This window comes from Lipophrys pholis, assembly GCF_963383615.2.
Source record: "Lipophrys pholis genome assembly, chromosome: 5".
NCBI lineage: Eukaryota > Metazoa > Chordata > Actinopteri > Blenniiformes > Blenniidae > Lipophrys > Lipophrys pholis.
In genome coordinates, this window is record NC_137628.1 from 22195744 (window position 1) to 22214517 (window position 18774).

At 43.7% G+C, this 18774-nt stretch overlaps 2 protein-coding genes across 4 annotated transcripts; both read left to right on the top strand.

The window, feature by feature from the left end:
• Nucleotides 1-3994, top strand: synpo2b (synaptopodin 2b; the record flags this gene model as incomplete). Its single annotated transcript, XM_080462786.1, has 2 exons — nt 1-682; nt 1514-3994. The coding sequence occupies 2 exons, from the start codon at nt 1-3 to the stop codon at nt 3892-3894; spliced, it is 3063 nt and encodes a 1020-aa protein (XP_080318912.1). The 3' UTR covers nt 3895-3994.
• Nucleotides 3995-10773: 6779 nt separating this feature from the next.
• Nucleotides 10774-16006, top strand: myoz2b (myozenin 2b). Of its 3 annotated transcripts, none has more exons than XM_080464408.1 (6): nt 10774-11435; nt 12532-12648; nt 13543-13709; nt 14165-14258; nt 14966-15122; nt 15200-16006. In XM_080464408.1, exons 2-6 carry the CDS (start codon nt 12567-12569, stop codon nt 15423-15425), a joined length of 726 nt encoding a protein of 241 aa, XP_080320534.1. In that variant the 5' UTR covers nt 10774-11435; nt 12532-12566; the 3' UTR covers nt 15426-16006. The 3 variants fall into 3 exon arrangements, with proteins under 3 accessions (XP_080320534.1, XP_080320536.1, XP_080320535.1); XM_080464409.1 differs by having other exon boundaries at nt 11320-11435; nt 12382-12648; nt 15200-15754; XM_080464410.1 differs by lacking the exon at nt 12532-12648 and having other exon boundaries at nt 10912-11435.
• Nucleotides 16007-18774: the final 2768 nt, after the last annotated feature.

Genomic DNA, 18774 nt, shown 5'->3' on the forward strand with positions numbered 1-18774 from the left:
ATGGATCCAGAAGGTGAAGATCATGAAAATGATAGCTTGGACCCCTGGTCAGGATCAGAGGGTTCCCAGGAACTTGGTGTCTCTGAATCTTTAGCAGAGTCCTGTATTGAAGAGGATGTTAGCGAGGCGGCGTACCCCCTTGAACCACCGACAGCTCGGACCCCCGTGTCCGGCCCCGACTCCCCAGAACACTTTCAGGCTGGAGGGTGGCAATCTGAAGGTGAACAACCTGAGTTTAGTGGAAGTGAGGAAGAAGTTCCGTACCAAGAAGAGGATGATAGGGACTTTAGTGATTCAAGAGAGTCCATCAGAGAATCTCCCGACATCCAAACCTCACAAACGCCACTGTCCTTGCAACCAGAGCGTCCAGACTCCGCGCCTCAGCCGGGCCAGATATCAAGGCCGCATTCACAATCCTCTTCCTCTGCTCTTGGTTCCCCCACTGGAGTGACCCTGGCCTTGACCCTGACCGCCGAAGAACCGCAGGGAGCCAGTAATAGGCAGGACCCAGCGACTGAAAACAGGAGGGTTGAATCTTCCGAGGAAGGAGGGAGTAGTGAAGCACCTCCTGTTTCTGTCTTCTTTGGAATTTCAGATGAGGGTGCTGAGCAGGCAGACAAGTGGAACTCAGAGTCTGACACAGATCTGTGCAGACCGGACCGGCACAGGGCGAGGTACACACGTAAGTATCTATCTTCTACCTTCATCTTAGAATTTACCAAAGCTAGTGATGCAAACTGCACAGCCCACCATGGCTGCTATTTCCTTTTAATTTTACTCAGTTCATATAATTTTGCAATGTGGATAAGATTGAATTTGCTGCTGAATCGAATGCAGTCAAATCACTGGCTGTAATTAAAAAAACAACAACTATGCATGTATGAGTTGTTGGAGTTATCTAAAGTAAAAAATGTATTTCAACCAATGCATTATGGGTGAAACAATTTCCATGTTGTAACTTGTAGTCTATGTGAGGTGGACTTACAGGGAGAATTCCCATGGCTTTAATGGTCAGACCAGGATAAGAATAAAATATGACCATATGATGAGGGTGGCAGAAAAAAATTTGACAGACACCAGCATGTGTCACCCTGGCTTGTCACCCGATCTCTTTTCCTATCGTAAGACTGCAATGGAAAAGTGAGCTCCTCACTTTACTTGCCTCATAGACCCCCCCCCCCCCCCCCCCCCCCGACACACACACACACACACACACCCAGGTTAGCTGTAAGTAAATAGGATGCTTTTATTAGTATGCTTGCGTCAGCAGAACTGACTTCAAATATTTCACTTGCCAAACTTGCTTCAAGTAAAAATTTAAATCCCGATGATATCTGAAACTACAGCATTTTACTTTAGAGGAAATACTTTCAAATTCACCCTTTCTGTAAAAAAACCCCACAACAAATCGAAATGTTTTATTTGATTTTGAAGTGTGATTTATGTTTCCATGTGGCTCACTCCTTCCCTCTCCCCTTTCTGCCCTCTCTCTATGTTTTCTCCTTTGTCTCAGGGCTCATTCACAACGAGAGCCAATCAGAAAGGCATGTCAAGGAAACAAAGTCTAAATGTAAGCGAATTGCCCGACTGTTAACTGATGCGCCCAATCCTCAAAATAAAGGAGCCTTGCTGTTCAAAAAACGCCGCCAGAGAGTGAAGAAGTATACGCTTGTGAGTTATGGAACTGGTGACACCAAGCTTGACAGTGAAGACCAAATAGAGGAGGAAACCGAAGAAGTCCGATCGGCTGGATACAACTTTGTGGCTACCAGTGACTCTGAACTAGAGGAGCAGTATTCCCTTTATCGCCAGCAGCAAAACTTGAGTCTGAATTGGAGAAGCGTTCGAGAAATGGAAGAGCTGCCAGACACAAAAGGCAAGGGAGTGTTGATGTTTGCCCAACGACGCAAGAGAATCGATGAAATTGTGTCGGAGCACGAAGAAATGAGAAGTAGAGGATTGCCTGGGCAGGCACTCGTGGGTCCTGAATGTGCAGAAGCGCACAATATTTATGACAGTAAGGGAATGTATGCGCAAGCTGCTCAGGCCAACTACATGGATGTAAATCTCAAGCAGCATGTGGAGTACCAAGAAGAATTTCAACAACTGAATCACCTATCCAATGTGCAGAAGCCCTTGGTGCCTAACAGGACTGCAAAGCCTTTCTTGGGATTTCAGAGGAGCTCAACTGCTCTTGTTTTGGCTGCCAATGACGTTCCAGTTACAAGGAAACACGACACCAGATTTAAAGTGCCGGTACCTATTGTCACTAACCCTCAGGTTTGGTCTCCAACTGGCGACATCATAGCATCCAGAGATGAGCGGATATCAGTGCCGGCTATCAAGACTGGCATCCTGCCAGAGTCAAAACGGAAAACCTCAAACAAGCAGGCATCAAGGATGGCGAAAGAATCAGAGCTTCACCTTCAAAACAAAGGAGAAAGGAGGTCTTTTATTGAGTCTGAGGAGGACTGTTTTAGTCTCGGTGCCGAAGCTTGTAATTTTATGCAGCCCAGAACAATTAAACTCAAGAATCCCCCTCCAGTTGCCCCAAAACCTGTTATCAATCCGTTCTGCCCACCTTGGATGAGGGGAAATCCTTCTTGTGAACCCTATATTCCTCCGAGAAGTCCAGTTTCACTACCTGCTCAGAGTCCAGTGGGGCCCCATAGTTCACATTATCTGCAGCAAGAGGACTGGGCCCAGTCTCAACAGATGCCAAGACGTTGGGCACCGGATCAAACTCCAGCAGTACTTCAAACACCTGCCAATACCTGGGCTCCAGTCCACACCTCCTCTCAGCATCATCTCCAGCCTTCCACGAATAGCTGGAATCAACAGCAACCACGATCCCCAGTGAGTATGCAGGCCCGCAGCCCAACTCATAGCCCACATTACCCACCTGCCCCCTCAAGAAAAAAGTTAGACAGTGCTCCAAACTCTGTTGCCTCTTTCCCACCACAAGCAGGGAAATCCTACGCTAATTCATCAAAAGAATTGCCGGTTTCTCCAAAGGGTCAAGTCTCAAACAGAGGAATTAATCGGGGTAGTGATGGTGCAACTATGGCGGGGAAAGGTGCTCAGTTGTTTGCCAAAAGACAGTCCCGGATGGAGAAGTTCGTTGTTGATTCGGACTCAGTACAAGTTAACAAACCCAGATCCCCTTCTCCGACCTCTTCTCTCCCCAACTCATGGAGGTATTCAACCAACGTCCGTGCTCCACCCCCGTTATCATACAATCCCCTTCTTGCTCCTTTCTACCCTCCCTCAGCAGCCAAGCAACACACCTCCACAAGCCCGAAAATCAAGCCCAAGCCCAAAGAGAAGTCTAAATCTGTCCCCAAGCATCTCAACACCTTAGATATTATGAAACATCAGCCTTATCAGTTGGACTCAGCACTCTTCAAGTATGGTGCAACCCCAGAGGCCAAAAGTCCCAGCCCTAAACCAGCACCAACCCAAGTGTCAAAGTTTGAGGTTATCAAAAACCTCAAACAGAAATCTTCCCCCTCTTATTCTCCTTATAAACCCTCTGAGCCTTCTGTTCAGAGCACGGCAGATGCCCATGCTAAGTCTGCTGGATTGGTAAGTCCCCCAAATTATTCTGGCCAAAACACAAGATCAGCTGAGGCTGCTGCGGCTGACAAGCACTTGGATGAAAAGCTTGCTGAAACACTTGCAGCTCATCACATAAGCAAAGAGCAGGCACCAGGCTCTCGTCCGGCAAGCACCACCTCACAGTCCTCCTCTACTGCTGACAGCATAGCTTTAGCTTTTTCTCCGGCGTCTCTCATTGCAAGGGGCGTACGTCAAATGGCTCCACGGCCAAACTTCTCTGCTAAGAAGCCAGTAATGACAAGTAAACAGTGGAAGTCTGTCGCTGTGCTTCATTAGTGGTCACAGTCTGGTGCAGCCTCAGATGATGATTATATCTCTAACCTGGTAGCACCTAATATGTCTGATTTAACAGATTGAAAAAATGTTGTCTTTTGCACTAAATATTGGCCTCGTCCAAAATAACTAAGAGGTTGGTGCTACAGGGAAATAATAATAATAATAATAATAATAATAATAATAATAATAATAATAATAATAATAATCATAATAATCATAATAATCATAATAATAATCATAATAATCATAATAATCATAATAATAATAATAATGATAATAATAATCATAATAATCATAATAATCATAATAATAATAATAATAATAATAATAATAATAATAATAATAGCACACAGTATTGACTTCCCTAAAATTACTCGGAAGGTTAAAAAAATAAATAAAGGAAAAAGTGAGACAATGTAATGTAATGTTGAGTCATTCTCAGGAAGTGCTATTAAATGTGCAATAATATGTGCAGAGAGCCTTAAACAACTAAGGCCTGTAGTTCCTAGTTTGTTATACTCTTTTGTAAGAAATGACTTTATTTGTATGTTGCAGTAATAACCACGGGAACCCCAGACAGTGCAAAAAACATTTATTTTAATTGATTACAAATAAATCAAATAAATATGTAAAGAGTCTGGCATCTGGGATTACAGTGACTCATGTGCAATCATATTACTGAATATTTGTAGTGATTGAACGTGTTTTGGGGCAAAAAGAAAACGTTGCACTTTGTTTTGTGCACACAATTTGAAATTCCTTCAGTCTCATTCCAGATTTTGATGGTATCACAACAGCTCAAAGCATTCATGATGGTTGTAATTATTTACCCTGATGACTTTAAAATGTTTTTTGTTACGTGGATATCTTGTCTGCAACCACCATTTATGGCCAGTCACTCAGCTGTCAGCAAAGCCATCAGATATTGTGTATCATCCTTGATGGGAAATATGAGCAACACGTCTCAGCGATTTTAATGTTCCGCTTCTCGCTTGCATTATTATTAGCACTTAAAACTGGAAACACGAATAACTGTCTTGTTTTACTTTACATCCTGTCTTTCACACATATCCCTGTTTGCACTTCTTGTACTCGGCACAACCATGCTATTAAATTTCTCTTTCCTCCTCTTTGTGTGTGTTTTATGAGTGTTGTGAACTTTTCTGAGAAACTGTCTCCTTTGATTTCATTCTTTAGGTTTCCTCTCTGCCTCACACTTTCACACAGATTGTTTTTTGCTTTTGTTGTTGTTGTTTTTTTGTTTGTTTTTTAGCTCCAAATGCAGCAAGTTTGGAACAATAATATCCCTTTTAAAAAGATTTTTACATAAAACAGAAATCTACCCAGAAGCTGTATTTGCATTATCAAATTTACACAAAATCCTGCAATTATATTTAAAGCCAGATTCTGCTTGACTTCAGACAATAGTTCGACAATACTTGGTGTATTCCATTTTTCATCATATTGAGCATTTAAGTATGGTCACTAAACATCCCAATCAAACATTATTTAATCACTTGAAGGCCTCAGCACAGTTAAGTTGTCTTTGACTGATATCACAATAATTTGGCATCATTTTTACGACATCCGTCAGTGTGAGACGGATACATTCAGTTTTTGTGAGACTTAATTTAAAATGTTGACGCATGTTAATCTGGGTGTCGATTTTGCAATGTTGATTTTAAAGTCAAATATTAAACAGTTTAATAGAAATACTCTGAGTAGGAAAAAGAAATAATAAAAGTTCAGTTGTCCAGATAGATTTTTTACAGTGAAGAAAGACAATGGGGCTTCCTGAAAAATTGTTTCAAGCTCATAGAGTTTAATTGTGGTGTTAATGCCATTCCCACTGTAGCTATTTAAAGGTCGTTGAATCAAAAGCAGGTAAGTTGTGATTTTTTTTCTTCTTTCTTTCTTTCATAGTGTTTGTCATGGTGTGAGATGTTTGTGGAAGAAACATTTACACTTATGACGTTCACTGTCATTGTGTCATTTATATCAAACATTTTATTGAAATGAAAACCAACGAAATTTATTTGACACCAAGACAAATATAAAGCCTAATTATTATAAGGGCAGTCCTTGATAAAAAAAAAATAAATCATCTATCAGCTTGAACATTTATCAGCTGTGATGTGGCAACAGAAAATATGTTGTACTTTCAGACTATAGATTGTGAATAATGGGTTATCTGGGCTACGATGAAGCCAGAGGGTGGCAGCAAAGTCTATAATACTGCTGTTACGTCAACAAAGACATGCTTTTCTTCCAGGGATTTGGTCGAAGCCGCTCTCTGAGCCTGCCCAGACGTATGAATTCATTGCCTCCGGCTGGACGTCCTACACCTCAAAGCACACCTAGACAGAGGCAAACGTCTTTTCAAGAAATAGTCTACAAGCCACCGACGCCATGGGAGGCAGCGTCCCGGAGCCCCATTGGTTCGGTGGATGATGCCTTTTTCTTTCAGAGCCTCACGTCATCTGTTGCCTCCAATGTCAATGCTGCAGGGCACCGCAGATCTCTGCCCGAGCCTCCAGACGAATGGAAGCGGCGAGTGTCTCTTGATCCTGCAGCTGTTGGCCGGGGTCATTATCCCCGTGCATCACCAGCTTTTCAGGCTTTGTCCATAAGCAGGACATTTTCACCTGAGAAACCTGCCTTCTATGGGCCTCCTTTTAGGCCTGCCCAGCCTCTCAGGCTGGCCAGCAGGGCCAGCACCGGGTACATGGCACAAGGCCGCAGTCCAGCAAACTTTTCCCCTCTATATAGTGCGGTTCAGTAAAATTAAAAACCACTTAGATGTGTATGCCTATCACACAAATAGATATCTGCAGTCGTATTAGATACCAAGTGGAAAATAAACAGTTCACAGAAAATGGTCACTTTGTGTTAAGTGAGGTTTGCTGTGGGTGATGAGTGTCAGAATTGATACAATAAGTACCCGACTTACAGTACAAATGTATTATCTATGATATTTTAATGGCACGTTTTAGACTATTTTAAAGTTTGAGTGGTCACTTGATTTGAGGAAAAACAAAGACAATGTTGTTACAGATTCTGTGTGAGGTGTCGTAGTGATGTGCCAACATAAGCAGAGGACCATAGAGATGATTGAGCACAAACTGTATTAGCATGTGCTATGCAAGGTCATGTGAAAGTGCAACAAAAGAAGGAACTGTCAAGTAAAAAGGAGAGAGATGGTTTTTTTTTTTATTAAAAAAGTTCATTCATTCTAATGTTATTGCTCATGAAATATGATGAACAAATCAATACAGGACATGTGACAGAATGATCATGTTTGCTGCCATTCAGTAATCTCTTTCACATTTAAACATTTGTCTCAGTTGTACAGATATTACTTTTCACATCATGAATTTTCTTCACCTGTTTTTGCAAAGACAATTATATTCCATGATGTTGAGTGTCATACAGTTCAACAAGCCAATATATTATTCTTAATCAAGGACAGCATGTGATGCCTTTAAATCATTATAAGGTGTTATGACGTTGTTAGAAATCTTTTTTTTTGTGTGTGTTGGGAGGACTGTTTGTTGCATGTGTACACATACTTAACCTTTTGATAATGACACTTTGTTGACACTGCGTGGTATTAGTGTGTGAAGTTTAAACCAAACCATATTGTGAGTTTTGTTGAGATCTTGTTGTTTAAAGGATTATGCTGTAGATTTTAAGACTTTTTTTCACTTTTCAAACACAAACTATAACATTAAAATATATATGAAAACGTAAAACTCTTATGATTTATTTTCTCAATTCAAGAGGTACACAAACAGTTATTTGCTATTCTATTCTATTCTATTCTATTCTATTCTATTCTATTCTACTATTTTAGTTAACACATGAGAAAGGTCAAGGGACATTAAGTTAATATAATCTTAGTATACTCTAATTACACTGTAAATTGTTTGTTTTGTCACACATTTTATAGGAAAGTCTTGGCGTCATTGTGTTAATTGCTTTCAGGTGAGGCATGTAGTCGATGGTGCTTAATAGTTTGTACTGAGTAGATAAATACTTTAATAACACAGAAACAGATTTGTAGCTGATTTATATCCTGACAGTTTGAGCTTTTCAAATATTCCAAATAATCAACATTTAGAAAATATGAATTAAGTGTAATTTTATACTTCACATTTGTTTTATTTTGACATTGAACATGTTGGTTTGAGTCTGAGCTTGAATCCAAAAGCTTAATTTCAAAGTTATTTTGTGTGTGTGAATTTGCCATAGGTGTGAATGTGTTTGTTTGTTTCTCTCTCTCTCTTTTTTTTTTTTTTTTTTTTTTTTTTTTTTTTTTTTTTTTTTTTTTTTTTCTGCCCTTGTCCTGTTCGGCAGCTTGGGCCAACAATATGATGTGATTGAGAGCCTTCGGAGTCAGAACAGTTTTTGGTCTTGCAACAGGGAGAGACCTGGAGTCTCCTCCTGTTGCCTTCTCCGTCAGAAGCTGGCATGGCTGCCGTACACGACCGGGGGGGAACGCACAAAGAGAGAGAGAAGAGAAGAGAGAGAAGAAAGTCGAGGGGGGAGGGGGGAGGGGGGTGGGGGGAGGGGGGTGGGGGGAAGGGGATAACATACAATGTCCTTGTTGTGCTACATATATTATTTGCAATAATCACACTCATCCAAATACTTTCCAACTGTTATTAGATTGAACCAGCCTGAGCAGCTCTATCTAGACAGTAAGATGATTTCCTAGATTTAACCAGCCTGAGCAGCTCTATCTAGACAGTAACGTGAAGCAGGAACATGAAATAACAAAGAGGTGACAACAAAAGAGGAACATGATTTTTAAAGTTTGAGCAAATGATGACAGACAACAAGCAACTTCAGAAGCACCTTTCGTGAGGAGTGAAAGTGTGTGTGTGTGTGTGTGCGTGTATGTGAGTGTGTGTGGCTTGTCCACTGGGTGTGGCCGGAACTGTTGTGGGGGGACCCGTGGTGACACCCCGGGGTCCGAGGCCACCGCGCCCGGACACCGCCACCCCGGCAGACAGAAGCCCCCCAGGCCCGGGGAGACCCCAGCGAACCACCCCAGAGAGCCCCGCCCCCGCCCAAAAAGCACCCGACGGAGAATGCAGAGAGGAATCCCCCCCAGGCAAGAGGGGCCCACAAGAGAAGGACAAAGGGCACAGGGCCCCAGGCCCCGACCCAAGCCGCCAAGCCGAGAAAAGGCCGGAGCAGGGCCCCCGGGCCGAGCGGGCCGAGAGCCCCCCCAACCCCGGCGGCGAGTCCCACCGCACCCCCGGGAACAGGCCCACCCACCGCCCCCCCCAACCCGGTAAGGCAGAGACGGCCCCAGCCGCCGCGCCCCGGACCAGCCCCGCCCCCAGACCCAGGAAAGCGAAGCCCGGCGCAGGCCCCGGTCGGAGAACAGTCAACTCTACACCCCCAGGAGCCTCATAATCCACCCGCCCCATAACCCCTCCCCCCGGGTCTTGATTGGGAAACCCAACCCATGACCCACCCCGCACACACCCACACACCCACACACCCACACACCCACACACACACACACACACACACACACACACACACACACACACACACACACACACACGGAACGGGGGGGGGAGTGATGACTCTCGCACCCTCAGGCCGCCGGCCGGGCCCCCTCCCGGCCACCGCGGTATCCCAACCTCCACCAATCCAACAGCAAGTGGAGAAGGAGCACCGCACCCCAGCCCCCCCACAAGCGCCGCGCCCGAGGGAGCGCGCCCCCCGTACTCCAGCCGCACTCACCCCGGGCCGGGGCGGGACCCCAGCGGGAGGTGCTGGGGGGAGCCACGTCTCCCGCCCTTCCCCTGCCCTATATGTGTGTTGGATGTATGTAAGGGTGTGTTTTTGTGTTTTGAAAAGGTGGATGCGATGTGTGTGTCTATGGTGCGGTTTAAAATTGGGGGGTAGCGGGGCCCGGGCGTTCTACCGCTGACAAGCGGCAGAACCCCGAAAGCGGCTTACCCCCTCAAGACCCTGCATGACTAAGTGTGGTTAAAATTGTGGGTGGTGCAAAGTCGGGGGAGGACCCAGACCGCAATTAAGTAGCCTGGACCCCCCACCTAGGCACCGCCCCACTGTTCCCTATTGTGGGGTAATATAAGGTGAGGTAAGGCAGGGAGGGTTCTGAGGGAGGGGGTCCCCCCGTCGCTAGGACCTTGGCCCAGCTGGACCCCCCGCGCTGCCCCACCCCACCCCCCGAGCGGCCGGCCTAGGACCAGGGGGGCCACACCCCCCCAAACAAGGCGCCGCAAGGGGACCCGGGCAGGGAGCCCCCACCCCACCCAACGGCCAGACAGCAGAGTCCGAGACCCGCAGGGCCCAGTGCGAGCCCAGCCGGAGGCCAGTGGCCAGGGCACCCCCCCTCATTCGCCCACTCCACACAGCCCCACACCCCAACCCACACACCCCAACCCACACACCCCAACTCACACACCCCAACTCACACGCACACGCACACCCCTATCAGGCCCTGGAGGTCACTCTCAGTTAACCGTCCATCCAGAACCCGGAGCCCCCCCCGTACCCCGCTCCCCCCAATCCGGGAATGAGGCAGACCCGGAGCGCGGCAGCAGGGGCCAACCCGCCCCACCGGGGGAGGGGGCCAGAGGGAGGACCCACCCCCAGCGCCGCAGCGGGCACCCCCACCGGGAAGGGGGAGGCCCCGCACCCCCAGGGCCCGGACAACCCGCCCCCAACCTCCCCCCAGTCGACAGCCCAGCCGGGGCCCGACGCCCAGCCCCCCCATCCCGCCCCAGCGGGCCCGACCCCGGCCCAGAGCAGAGCCCCCCCCACATCCCCGCCCAGGACTCCCCAGGCCAGGCCGTAACCCCCCAGCATAGATGCCAGGACACCCCCGAGCCCACAGAGCCACCAACCACCAAAGCCACGACGCCTCTCTCTCTCTCTCTCTCTCTCTCTCTCTCTCAAGGCTGCCATCGTAAATCTTCTCGGGGAAGCACCACCACCCTTAAACCCTCCTCACTTGCCCTGTTGATCATTATCCCGAGTCAGTAATTGCACACGATAACTGTGGCTTGACTCGGTTTGCAACAGAAGTAACGGTGCAGCAGCTGCGTCTTGTACCAATGACCTCTCTTGCATGAGGGCGCAGTGCCTCACAGGTTATGTCAGCCCACAGAGACCAGTTGCCTTTGAGGATTCAGAAACAAGTGGAAGGAGTTTTTCTCAGGAGGGAAATCCTTTAGGCTGAGAACCCCTAGCGTGCGCTTGTGTACGTGTGCTGTTCATCCTCCTTCCTTTCTCTCTCCTCCCTCTGTTGGGCAGCTATTCTGACCCCATGGTGTTTGAGAGGGGTTTTGAGTGTTTGGCAGGTTAAATTTAGCCTATTGATGTAAGCTGCATTCCACTCACACAACAGACACGGAGGCACACTCACAGTTTGGCTTTAGTGTCCAGGAGTGTGAAGATCAGCGAAGATCAAACTACCTTACTGTAGGTTGACCCCTGAGTCTCTGTGTCTAGCTGTCAAGGATACAGGTTGCACACTAGGGACGACGTCTAAGGTATGGACTAACCACAACAATGTGTGTTTTGTGTGTATAATTGCATTTAAATCATGGTAAATTTGTGTTTGAGCTTTCAAGAAAGTCACTCCTGTGATGTTATAAATTTGATTGCATCTTAAATTTGTGGTATCCTGAAATTGCCGTGAACATTTCAGGATTTGTGGATGTCCAAGGGCTTATCAGTATATAAAGTGTATTTTAAGAGCATTGCTTTGCTTTATATTTTTATTTAAATTAAAATTATTTGAACTTTTATCCCAAATGCAATTCCCCAAAGGCAGCAATGCATGGCAAATAAGTGTGTTTTACAAGTATTGAAGAGGTACATCCAGACCTGTACCCTCTTATATTGAATTCCTCAATTTGACAAACTTCAAAAGTACAACCTCAGTAAACTATTTCTATTTTTGAAAGTCCGTTTGAGTATTGTTCTGGCATCACTGGGCATTTGTTCTGTCCACCTACGCATTTAAACTTAGGACACAGTATTCATCCTTGACCTTTCGACAGCCGATATTTGTGACAACATTAAAGGGGGATGCCACCAACATTAGCTCACAAGCTCAAAAACCAGCGCAGTGACGTAGGATGAGATTTAAGAATTACTTGTGTGTATGTGTGTTGTAGCAATGCAAGTACAATGGGGATTTAAGGATTACGCAATGTGCTGTAATCACTCAATGCGAGGTCTGCAAAGATTATAATAAAATGACAAATGCTGACTTGGCAGTTTATTATTTTTTTTCATAAGGCTCAATCCAGATCATTAAATCGGGTTTCATTACAAGCTGACACCACACTGACAGACTTAAAGACTGAAAAACTGTATCATGTGCAAGTATATTATGTAACACAACAGAGTGAGACCGTAAATCTCTATCCTGACTTTGTTTTCCATTAGTGATGGCCTATGTGCATTTACAAATCCGTATTGTTCCGTCAGATCACAAACTGCGGCCATGCATTTAACCCCAACAAACCCCATATGAACTGGCACTATATTATGGACTTTGGTGGGCTATATGAGGAGCACATTAACTTCTTTACAACGTGACAAGTGGAACTACATCCTGTGTCCTGTATGTGTTTCCAGTCCTCCTGAGGTCTGCCAACCTCGCCCAAGCTACAATGTCACAGTTCTGTACAATGCCAACTGGAGAGCGGAAGAAGCGTGCAGCAGCTATTTGCCGAGAGGTCCATGGCACCAGTGGTATGATGCTAAAGCTGAGGGCTTGGCGGACAAACACTGCGCTGCAAGAATTGATGATCTATTCTGATCAGAGTTCAAAATATCGGGGCTCCTCGACCACACTTGCCATAAATAAGCTAATGAGATGATTTACTACCTATGGTGATGAATCCTTTGTCGTTGTCCTTCTCGAAAGTCTATTTCTGGGTGGGTGGCAGTGTGGGTGGGAGAGGGGAGGAAAGTCACTGAGGACAACTGCGTAGCTGTTTGGGTGAAGGTCTGTGACAGCTGGGGTACATTCTGTCTGTAAACGTGGACGAAGGAATATCGTGCACATCCAAAAGTGATGCTCAAGTACAATGACAAGTCACTTTCCATGATGGGACATATATAATGGAAATTAAAATCATTGTGATACCTTCGTTGACATTGACGAACTCTGAACTCTTCATTAAGCATGTTCAGATGACGAAATAATATAAGGGATAATTATATTGAGTCTATATTTGCATACACAGCTGTTTTCAGCTCCAAAACTAGATTCAGCCCAATACCCACAACCCTCACTCCCTTCCAAATTATATTTTTGGAATTAGATGTAAATTGTAGCAGGATATGCAACACTAATACTTCTTTCTTGCCCACTATTACATTACTGTGTTATCGTGAATTACAACAAAATGAACCCCAAACAACTGAAAAAGGTCAGGACATTAAGGAACATTACAAAAAAAAAAAAGTATAGTCAATGAAAAAAACATGATTCTATGAAGCCATATTGACCAAATTTTTGTTTGTAACTCCAAACACGAAATGAATTATTAGACTGATTTTACTGATTTATGTGTCAACTAACACACTTTCACACTTGTTTGCTCATGTTTACATATTTCTGTCTTCTTGGCTGCCTGACAGGGGACGTTATGGATCTGGGAAAGAAGCTGTGCACTCCCAAAGACATCATGCTGGAGGAGTTATCACTCCTCTCTAACAGGGGTTCCCGGCTATTCAAAATGCGACAGAAACGATCGGAGAAATACACATTTGAAAGTATTCAAAATGAAGCAAACGTACTGCTGAACGTAAGTCAACTTACCTGTTTTTTTTTTTTTTTAAGTTATTCAATGTATTTGAGAGATTGGATATGATCATTTCCTCACACAATAATGACCTGAAACAATAAGCTGTCTTGAAAATCAGTTAAGTTGACTTTGGACTTATCATTGAAAAAGAAAATGTGATCTGGAAAATAAAAAAGAAGTGTTGAGGCACATGGACGATAACAGAGACATGTGCCTCGTGCCTGCAGCATCCTGCCACTAAATCTTCTGAGCAGCAGCTCAGGCACTTTGTTGAGGAGCTGCTTCTATGTTTATCGGTGCATGTTGATGTGTGTTTTACTGTCACCAGTTCTCGTGTACGTGGCGTCTCTCAGTCATGAGACCACAACTGCAGTCATTGGAAAATGTACCAGCGTAACAAGCAGCTGCAATATTTGATATTTCCATTACATATTGTATTTTATTCTGTTTTGCAGAACAACATTTTTAATGACAATACACAAATTGTGGAAATTAAGGTGGAGGCACCAGCAGATGGAGATGCCACCAATGCAGAAACTGTTGTTTCAGGTATGAATGCAATCCACGATATTAAACTGTTCATGTGTATTCAGAACCAAAAACTGTGATATACATTTAAATATGATAATAAAGAAAGAAATATGAATAACAGTAAGTGAATTTTTCACATCAAAAGCTGTTTGTTTATATTACCCTCTTTTATTTCAACACAAGGCTACAATTGAGCTATGTTGCACAGTTAAACACGAGGCACTGATTATGTAACACTGTCATAATAACGACAACTGGTATCTCAATTATAGCAAGACATCATGTACTGAATGAAACTACAACCAGTTTCACAGTATCAGTAACTTTGAGAATATTCATTTTGACTATGTTGTTTTAACAGGACACACAGAACTGTGATCGCTCTAATATGCCTCAGTGGGGAATCGTCCCAAGTAGACACATTATATGATGAGCACACACTCCAACTATGTGCTATTTTAAGGTCTGAGATCGCAATGATGGACATCTAAGTCTGTCTGTGTTAAGTGTCCTCAATGCACAGTGTCTATTCATAATCCTGTCCACTTTAAGAGTTTAGCTTCAAAAAAGGTTGAAGAAAACAGCCCGACTTTGACGTATACGGGATAAAGAAAACAGCCCGGCATTAACTCGTAAAGTCCTAACAGCAGCCCAAGCTGTCACATCTCCATTGAAGTGTACGAACAATTGTTCACATTGTGCTCTCATGTTGCTCTCCCTTTCAGAGACAGATCAGCAACAGACCTCAACTTTGCACAAATCTTATCACTCTCCGTGGGATGAGGCCATGCTCCGTGACCCCGACCTCGCAGATGCTGTCAAACTGAAAATGCCTGAGCTTGACCCACGACCAGATCTCCCTGAATACAAATGCTTCAACCGGTGAGACAGCGACAATCGAATTTCAGTGAATTAGCAGAGGTTAGAGAGTGACGTTCACTCACTGGTCTGCATTACAGGGTCGCCACTCCTTATGGAGGCTTTGACAAAGCTCCCCGGGGAATCACATTCAAACTCCCCGAGATCGACCTGAACCCCCCGAGATACCCAGAACTCCAGGAACTGGGAGTGAAGCGGCCCACCTTCAACAGGACAGCCCAGGGGTGGATAACGGAGGGCACCCATCTGATTCTCCCCACGATTACACTGGAGCCCATCAAAGTGCCAGAATCTGATGATCTGTAGATCATTTAACATCACGTGGCAACATATTGCTGGCTATTCTATTTTAGACCCCACCTCATCAGTCCAGAGAGTTAGTAACACCATTGCAATATCTCATAAATATCTTAAAATGTTCCAATGTAGTGGACATAAAACGTTTCATATGTTTGGTCTTGAGTTAATTTGTTTGCCGCACGCTGGAAAAAAGTGCATAGGCTACAAGGGAAATCATGTAAATAGCAAAAGAAATGTGTGATCCAGGACATTATGTCAGAAAGATTTGCATAGTTGTGTTGTGTTATTGTCAAAGGGATGGATAAATATGTAATGTAAATAAAGTCTGCAACTTGATTTATTGGTGTTACAAGTAGTGTACTTTGGTTAGAGGATAATGGGAATGTTACAGTTTGTTTTCCGTCAGTACAGAGGATGCATTTGTTGCAATCCATCTCTGGTCAGTACAGTAAAAATAGAACATACAGGAAGGGCCGTTTTTAATTTCAGTTCACTGCTCATAAAGACCAAAATATAGCCATAAATCTCATCAAATAAGGGCACTGATTTTTTTCTTCTCCATTTGATTCTACTATAAACAGACAATGAAATACAAAATAAAATTTAAAAAAAAACTTCAATAGAATTGAATTTCAAGAATCACATGTTGTAAAAGTCCAGAAAAATCAAGGTATGTGTCAAGGTCAGAAATCTCAAAAAGGATGATTCACAGTATGTGGTGAGTACCAAGAGTCAGAGTACAGCAACAATAAATTCCACTTGGGATAATCACAAAGGGACTCCCAAACTGAGCTGAAAACCAGAGGACCTGGCCTTGAATGCATGGAGCTGTACCACTTACAATAGCAAAAGCTTTAAATCAGAAAAAAGCCTCAATTCAAAGCCTCTGAATTTTATGTGGATATTTTGAATATGTGGACGCTAATGCTAAATAGTTCATTGTCTTTAGAGAGTGGCTTCGACCTTCACAGATCATCAGAGAGCTGTCCCTGAAGAGAAAATTAAATATAATGTTTGATGCACAACACAGAAGTTACATCCCAACATGCAGCAGCATTACTGTGTATGAATGTATTCTATCCCTGGATGTCTGTCAGGAATATGTGGAGACTATTCAAACCTATCTGCTCATACAAAACCTCTGCTTCTATATCTTAACTCTATTTCCACGTCACGCATGATCTTGTCTTAGAAATGGTGAGGAGGAGGATGGTCTTTCATAGAGCTAGAAAAGAACGAGGGGAAGGGGAAGCCGAGCAGAGGAAAGAAAACTCCCACAGGATCGAGTTCAAGGCAAGAGAAAACTCATGAAGAAACATAATGCAAGACCGTCATTTCTCCCGAACCTCAGAACTCCAGAGAATGTGCATGCCACTCATACTCAGTGGCCTCCAGTGAATGATATTGGAGCCACAGAGGACATCGGTTATTTTACAGTTTAATTGCTGACAAAACAGGAAGCACTGGTTGTATGTTTGGAAGAATTGTTTTTCCTCTCTTCAGACGTGGAGATGAATGACATTTGTTCCATTGTGCAATCAAACTGTGACTAAGTCGTAAATTGTGCTGAAAGTAACTGTGACTTGTAACCGATGATTATGGTGACAAAGAGAGAGAGCTACAGCTGCAGGAAGCTGGAATAGAAAGAAAACAGATACATCCAGCTCCAAAAATAACCTGAAGAACGTTTGAGCCGAGCTCGACAGCTCATCTGAACAAAACTCAGCTGTTTCCACATTCACCATGAGAAACACGAAGCCTCCTTTTTTTTTTTTTTTTTTAGATTAAAAAAAAATCCAAGAATCCTTCATGTTTCCCAGGGGAGGATTCAGTGCTATTGCTGGAGCAACACCACAATGTATTGCCCCTGGAAAAACTAAAAATAGAATAAAAAATACACGTAATGTCCTGCAAATGTGGTCAGGGCAATACTTTATGTGACACTGTGATCTCAATGTCTGTTTTAGTAGCTGTATAGCCAGCGTTAAAACATGTAATACAAACTTGTACTAAAGTATAACTACCATTACATTGCTTAAATTGTACTCTGTTACCACTTCAATTTTATTTGTTAAAAAAACAACTTAGGTCAAAAGAAAAGAGTACTCATCACATTAGTTACTTTTTAGCAGTATTGAATTCCATTGTTAGAAGCAGCCATCCGTCCATCGATCTTCAATCATTTTTAAATGTACAGTCACAGCTGATGAAGCTGATGAAGCTGATGAAGCTGATGAAGCTGATGAAGCTGATGAAGCCGATCCCAGCTGACGATGGTTGAAGGCAGGTCACACCCTGCACAGTTCAACACACAAAGACAGACAATCACACACTCGCATTCAGTTGTATCTTCTCTCTGTAACTGAAAACAAGTTGTCGACAAGACACTATGGCAAATTATTTTGTAAACAAAATTCGATTTAAGCAGGCCTTTTCTCCATTCTAATAAATACTCATTGGCCACAAAAAAGCAGACAAATAGTTTGAATGATAAACAAAGAGCTATTTAAACCGGGATGACATCAGTAGCAGCTTATGATTTGGATAGTAGGGAAAAACATTACAGGGTGAAAATTGCACTTAAGTATGAATTAAATTGCTTAAAAAAATACTCATTAAAGTACATGCACTGAAAAAATTTTTTAATTACAGTAACGCAAGTATTTGTAATCTGGACCTTCCATCACTGTATATAACGAACAAGCCAGATTTTGAATATGAAATCCTTGTTTTCCAGATTTAAATATAACTCCTACATGGCACAGATTCTTACAACACGGAGTCACGGTGCGGTTTCTGGAGCAGTGATGTTGGTGAGAGTGAGTGACAGTATAAAGTGCCTGTTTAATATTCCTGAACAGATTTTATTCTTGGTCCCAAACTCAGTGAGGACTTCTCAGTGTAACAACTCACAAACAGTGTTTTAGTCAAGCTTGTCACAGGCTGGCCCACATGCTGTGGCTGTGGACACACACACACACACACACACACACACACACACACACACACACACACACACACACACGGTCTTCAAAGACAGTGAGAACAACAGCAGCTGCTGAACAGTTGGCATTGATATCTTTGCTTTTCTGCCTTGCTGTTTCTTTCTTCTTCTTTTTTTTGGAATTCACTGGTATATCAGTGAAGCTATCATTGCATTAAACTGTGTCTTGATTTGGACAGACCTACTAAAGGCTTTGTAGAGGAGAAGCACCAATTACTTAAGTGTCACTTTTGCTGACTCCGTCTTGGATGCACCATCAGCCTCTTTTCGTCTTCCTGTCTACACTTATAACCCGCTCTGCTCTGCAGGCTTTCCCCTGCCAGGCCCTCCATCTGCCCCGATTCCTGCAAT

Coding starts and splice junctions, on each gene's coding strand:
- myoz2b (XM_080464408.1), top strand. CDS start 12,567: ATGTCACAGTTCTGTACAATGCCAACTGGAGAGCGGAAGAAGCGTGCA. Junction 12,649..13,542: donor AGAGGTCCATGGCACCAGTG/GTATGATGCTAA, acceptor GCTGCCTGACAG/GGGACGTTATGGATCTGGGA. Junction 13,710..14,164: donor AAGCAAACGTACTGCTGAAC/GTAAGTCAACTT, acceptor TCTGTTTTGCAG/AACAACATTTTTAATGACAA.